Source organism: Monocercomonoides exilis (genome assembly GCF_001643675.1).
Source record: "Monocercomonoides exilis strain PA203 chromosome Unknown scaffold6-2077815, whole genome shotgun sequence".
Taxonomy (NCBI): domain Eukaryota; phylum Preaxostyla; order Oxymonadida; family Polymastigidae; genus Monocercomonoides; species Monocercomonoides exilis.
Window position 1 is genome coordinate 537,980 of NW_027150551.1, and position 6,785 is coordinate 544,764.

Below are 6,785 nucleotides of genomic sequence, written 5' to 3' on the forward strand. Positions count from 1 at the left end.
CCCGATATTTATATCTTTTGATCAATTTTTAAAGTATTTAATTTGGGATAATTTTGTTTCATCAAGATTAACTTTACGAAAATAAAATAGTGAAATGCTAAATGCAAATTTTAAAAAATAAAATCAAAGTCTTGCTAAAAAAGTTGTGTGAAAATCATTATTGGAAAAAACTGAAAATAGTTTTTTTAACTGCATTGAATGCCTTTGTAGCTGTTTGTTGAACTGCAGCTGCTGTATCGTTTCCAAGGATTTCTGCTATAGTTCCACTGCTTTCGTGTTCAACATACGATCGTTGCGAAATTGAACGAGCATCGTCATCAAAAATAATACTAAAATTGCAATAATTTGCGTAAAAACATACATTGAAACATGTTTATATATAAAGAAGGTATAAAAGAATCTCAAAAAATAGCATGCCCATTGTCAATTGCTGCGTCAATTGCGAGTAATACTTCATTGTATCTGTATAAAATGTTTGCTGCTGAAAGATCTCCACTAAAAAATCAGTTAATTTTTCCGTTGAAAAAGTGAAGAAATTGTCAACGATAGTAAAAAAAATTGTGTTTTAAAGAAGAATAAAAACTTTTGTACAAAGTTTTTGATTGATTCAACAAACTCGAGGTTATCTTGAAGACTTTGAACAATTACTGATAATTCAGCAGATGCTATAGCTTCGTTCTCATCGGAAATGCATGAAAGCGAAAAGAATACGTCATTAACTTTTTGATAAACTATCACAAATGGTCCATAAAGGAAAGCATCTAATGTTGAATAAGTTTAAAAATGAAGCATTGAAGGAAAATTAAATAACAATCATACCGTCTGATGATTCTGACGGAATTCCCTTTGAAATGATTCTGTTCATCACTCCATTCTGAAAATCTGTAAGATTTTTTAAATATTTTCCAATATCTTCTGTGTAATTTGCATAAAGCAGTTTTGATGTTGTATCAAAAATTATGATAGCCTTGATTGTACTGATATCTGAGGTCATTCTTCTGTTATCTGTGAATTAAAGAACTACAAAAAAATTGATCGAAGTATATATAATAAATAAGTTTGGAATTTTTTATGAATATTTTTCAATAGATTACGTTAATTCAACATATATGTTTATTTTAAAAAAAAAAAAAAAAAAAAAAAAAAAAAAAAAAAAAAAAAACGATATCTTTTTTGCCAAACTTTCATTTGTGTGATTAATTATTCTCCGTCTGTGTTTTGAATATGGTGAGTTATTCATAATTACACTTTTTTTCTGGAACAAAAATTTCAGGTTCTCCAGAGAACATTTGGGAAAAAATAAATTACAGGAAACCTTCAAAACACTTTGATTTTCTATTCGTGATAACAATTTTTTATTTTGCAATGTTTGTGAAAAGATCTTAAGTTTTATTCGTTTTTTATTTAAGATCAAAGACTTGCTCATATTTCAACTGGTTTTTTTGTTTTGAGATATTTTTTTAATGATTGTTATTGCTGTTGTACTTTTCTTAATTATGTTTTTGGTTTTTTTTCATTTGTCAAAATCTTCGTTTTTCATTTCTTTAATAATTTCACAAGATCTAAATAAATTGGATGCTTTGTTTGAACAAAAGAATTTCGGGTGGTTTATTGACCCGAACTTTTTTAAAAACCCTGACTTTTTTTTTAATAATAAGTTGATTTTTCCAACTTTTTATATTTTTTCTATTGTTTTCAGTATATGAGAAAAAGTCAGTAACTGGAAATTAAGATAAAACGACAATACTTAATCTCTGATGTGGAGGAGATAAGGGGATTGCTTCTCCATCTCTGATTTGTGCCTCCCCTGAAGAGATTAGATGATAGCAATGGGGATAATCAAGTTAGAATTTAATAGAAAATATTTTTTTGATTTTTTTTCATTTAAAAAAAAATTTTTTTTTAAAAAAAATAAAAATAAGATCATTTCCAGAATATTTTTTCAATGAGTGTTGTGAAAACCAAAAGAGAACGTGGACAGTTAATTCTTCGAGAAAAAATGATGTCATTTGAATATCGAAGTATTGAAAATCGATTTGAACGCATGGCATGTATTGTTGTTGATGGACATGTCAGAATCGTTGATGCTATTAATACCATAGAGTTCTCTCGTTCAGCAATAATTAGAGCAGTTTCAGCAATTGAAAGCGGCAGAGCTGTTGGAAAACCTGGCAGGCCAGAACTATTCAGTGAAGAGAACAAAAACATTTTTGTTGGAGTTATTAAAATCGAAAGTTTATCCGGAACAAGTTTAAATGCAAAGAGAACAAGAGAATTTGTTTGATTACACATTTATTTATCTTTCGTTTTTAATAATAAATATTTTTCAGATGGAATCCGTCATTTCCGACAAAAAAATACGATCAGAAACTGATGTTGATGAAAACACCACTGTGTCCAAATCATATCCATATCGATTTGCAAAAAGGAATTCTGAGCTCAAAGCGTCCACGCCCAGAAATGTGGATGTCCAACGTCTTTCAGTATCCAATCAACAAGCTCTTCTTCCTTTCTATGAGCTTCTGCAAAATCTTCACAATATCATCATTATTCACATTCTTTGATCTTGAACACAGATAAATCTTCACTCCGCTTATCGGATTCCTTCAAAACTCTTGTGATTCACCCTTCAGGAGTTCCAGCTGGATTTCATACAACACCCACAAACAAGCCAAATGCCACTTTTGTTGACCCACCTGCTGCAGATGGATATTCTCTCAAAAGCGTTGTATTGTGGCCATGCCACAAATTACCAAAGGAAATGCGAGTTCTTCTTAGCGCATTCATTGATGTTTGGGATAATAACGATGGATGGATGACGGAAAGCATATTTCAAAGATACTCAGAAGAGGTTTTATTAACTGGAATCATCGAATGAAGGAAAATATTAATGAGAACCAATGAGAGATGTCTTCTTCTTTTGGATTGTCATTCTTCTCGGGCTCAGCCTGACATATGGCAGAAATCTGCTGATAACATCATAGACGTCGTCACTTTTATTCCACACAGTTCACGCATCACACAACCTCTTGATCGTGGTGTGTTTCCAGTCTTCAAGAAATACATCAACTCTTTGTACTCTGTACCTCCAGATTCTTCCATTTCTCTTCGACGTGAGGCCATCTCCAACGTTCTTCCACAAGCTCTTCAGACAGCATTGTTTCCTGCAACTGTTGTTTCTTTGTTTGCGAAAAGCGGCGTGCTTTCCAACGAATGGCATTCAGTATTATCAACACTTCCAAATGAACCTTCAGTGAAACTGAAAAAGAGAACACATAGGTTTGATTTTTTGGGAAAAATTATTACTGAACAAAAATTTCTTGAAGAATGGAAAAAAGAAAATGAAATGAAAGAAGATTTGAAAAGAAAAGAAAAGAAAAAAGAAAACGAAGAAAAAAAACTTTTCACAGCTGAAAAGCCCAAAAAAAGAAAATTTCGCAAATCAGACATTTTGAATGATGATGTTTTGGACGATGAATCAAATCATAAAAATTCCAGAAAAATTGTAAAGAGAGAACTTGTTGATTATATATATGAGTAATCATTTCAATTTTTATTATTAAAATATTATAGCTTGAAAAAATTTTTTTTCATTTCGAACCAAAATAAAAAAAGTTCGGGTTTTTAAATCACCCTAATCTTCTGAATTCAAAGCTGAATAGGAAATAATAAAAAATAAAAAAAGTTATGTGAAATTGTCATTAATGCTTATGATTCTATATAATTACAATTTTTCTCAAGAACTCGTTTTTGTGAGTTTCTGTGATATTTATTTTTGCTTTCAGAATTTTATATTAATTATTGCAAAAAAGTTTATTAATTAATTTATTTCAAATGTTTATTAACATCAAAATATTACGAATATGGAAAATAATAACATTTTTACCTTATTGTATTGATACGCCAATAATTATTCAAAGTCGAAAAAGTTTCATTCAAAGTCGAAAATTATTATTCAAAGTTGAAAAAGTTGTAAACGAAATCGAAAAACTTTCAAGCAAAGTCGAAAGTTCGAAAAACTTCAAATTTTCAAAAAGATGACAAGAATCAATACAAATCTAAAAAGCATTGTTATTGTTGAAATACTTATGATATTTGTTATTTTAATGACTTTTTATCTTTTTTCCCGATGTAATTCTTTGGTTTCTTTTGTCTCATTACAAATTCAAAATTATGAGAGAAATTCTGGCATATTTTTATCTCATTTCAATTGAAAGCACTCTTTTTCACAGAAAATTTTCCTAGATATTTTTTATTTTTTTTCCTATTTTATGTAGAATGAAGAATACATTATTGACTCTCTCATTTAATGTTTTTTCATCACAAACAACTCATTTCTTATTGAAGGAAACAAATGTTCTTAAAAATGTTAAAATTATATATTTGAGTTTGTTTTGGAGCGAAATCTTCATATTTTGCAGAAATCAACATAAACATTACCGATTATATTCACAAAAACAAAAAAATAATATTTTTCCACAATTGAATCCTCATGATAAAACGTTATTTTTTTTTTGTCAAATTTTCGATTTCGTTTGAAAGTTTTTCGACTTTGAATTATTTTTGGTGTATTGTGTGAAAATGTAAAAAATGATCAAAAAAATAAGTGAATTGCTATCAAGAATAACAAAAAACATTTCAGAAAAGTTTTATACCAATAACTTCACCAAAAAATATCAAAACATAAAAATCGAGATAATATGAGCAAGATGTTAATCTTGAAAATATAACAAAAAAATACTAGATCTTTTCTCAAACATTAAAAATTAAAATAATTATTCATGGAATTGCAAATAACAATATTTTGAAGGTTCACTGAAATTCATTTTTTTCTTAAAGTGCTCCTGCGATCCTGAATTTTTCATTAAGATATAAATTTTTTGTGCAGATAAATTTTTGGACCTTTAATTATTTATGGAACAATTTTTTTTGAAAAGTTCATTTTGTTTTATTTTCGAGTTAATATGACATTTGAATATTTTTGTCAAATATTCATTCTAATAGTTGTGTGCAAAACCCGCACTTGTGCAAAAACCCCCACGCTTGACATTTTCCTTATATATACTCTTCCACTTTCATATGTGTGAAAGCGTTTGGCATTTTGATGCAACCTGTAACTATTATTGTCCAATATCAAGTATTTCGACTGAAAAATCAAAAACAAAAAATATTGATCAAAAGATCAAAAAAAGATCAATATTTTATGTTTTTGATTTTTCATTCGAAATACTTGATTTTGGACAAAAATAGTTACAGGTGGCATCAAAATGCCAAACGCTTTCACATATATGAAAGTGGAAGAGTATATATAAGGAAAATGTCAAGCGTGTGGGTTTTTGTACAAGTGTTGGTTAATGCGCACACTATTAATCACAAATATTCACCATCATAGAACAAACAATATTTTCAAGCAATTACAATCATGATGGTGAAATTAGGTGAGTTGGAATGAAATATTGAAGCAAAAAATTCGATTTTCCTTTTCATCTGAAAATTTTACAAAATGAACTGCTCAAAAATTTTTGTTAACACAAGAAACTTTTATATTTGAATGAATGAAAAAAAAAAAAAAAATACAATGAAATTTCCCTTTATTTTTTGTAACATTTAACTCTATGTGGATAAAAAAAATTTAAAAAAATTGAAATGAATGACTTTTGATAATTGTGAATAATTATGATTGGCACATTATTGGTGACAGAAAAATGATGAAAATTTGTGCTTTTCAAAGAAGTTTCCGTTTTTTTCATAAAAATTTCAAACTTCGATCCAATAATAGTCTTTCTGGAAATATTTTAGTCCAGTTTCTCCTTTGAAAAAAAGATAAAAAAAATATCCAACATAACTTGAAAAATTACATGAAATGTTAATTGGAGAAAGAATAATAATTGTTCATTGTTTCAATTAATGAGTATCATCATTTCAAGAAACAAGAAAAAGTCTCTTCAGAATTTGAAAAGTTCCATTCACAAATTATGATTTTAAATCAAAATTATTAATGTGAAAATTATTCTTTTTGAAAAGACACATGTGTTTTGCAGTAGAATTTTTTTTAAACTCATCATTTTATTCATCACTTTTTTAATTATGGTGAGGGAAAAAACCCGCACAAGGGAAAAAACCCGCACATATCACATTTTCTTTAGAATTAATCAGCCAATTTCATATATGTGGAAGATTATTGCATTTTAACTCCTCCGTTAACTTCTTTAAGTCCAGTATTTCGTATTTCAATAAAAAAATCAAAAACAAAAAATTTTGATCTTTTTTGATCTTTTGATCAAAATTTTTTGTTTTTGATTTTTTTATTGAAATACGAAATACTGGACTTAAAGAAGTTAACGGAGGAGTTAAAATGCAATAATCTTCCACATATATGAAATTGGCTGATTAATTCTAAAGAAAATGTGATATGTGCGGGTTTTTTCCCTTGTGCGGGTTTTTTCCCTCACCATTAATCGATTAAAAATCTCCAAGATGCGAATAATTTCCATTTATTCATGTGGGTAATTTTCATTTAAATAACAAATATATCACATAATTTTCCAAAGCCAAAGTTAAATATTGAAGAAAATCATATTAATAATTTTACAGTATTATTTCTCTTCTGAACTCATTAATCAATATTCCAAACAAATAATCAAAACGAGAATTTCAATTCTCAAGATTAAGAATTTTATTTTGAAATATATAATTTACAAACTTCTTCAGTAGTTTATTTTATTTTATATTTTTTTTGAACAAATTTAAAATTATAAAAATCGAAACAAAAGTTAAAACAAAAT

General features: G+C 27.8%; 2 protein-coding genes across 2 annotated transcripts; one reads left to right on the top strand and one right to left on the bottom strand.

Moving 5' to 3' along the window:
• Nucleotides 1–21: 21 nt before the first annotated feature.
• MONOS_16781 (Coatomer subunit zeta (CopZ)) lies at nt 22–1,042 on the bottom strand. The gene is made up of 4 exons (XM_067869652.1): nt 820–1,042; nt 617–761; nt 418–495; nt 22–329 (listed from the first exon to the last, which is right to left on the bottom strand). Exons 1-4 carry the CDS (start codon nt 992–994, stop codon nt 158–160), a joined length of 570 nt encoding a protein of 189 aa, XP_067733747.1. The 5' UTR covers nt 995–1,042; the 3' UTR covers nt 22–157.
• Nucleotides 1,043–2,044: 1,002 nt separating this feature from the next.
• Nucleotides 2,045–3,541, top strand: MONOS_1415 (uncharacterized protein; the record flags this gene model as incomplete). The annotated part of the gene is made up of 4 exons (XM_067866929.1): nt 2,045–2,234; nt 2,577–2,791; nt 2,948–3,279; nt 3,499–3,541. The coding sequence occupies 4 exons, from the start codon at nt 2,045–2,047 to the stop codon at nt 3,539–3,541; spliced, it is 780 nt and encodes a 259-aa protein (XP_067733748.1).
• Nucleotides 3,542–6,785: the final 3,244 nt, after the last annotated feature.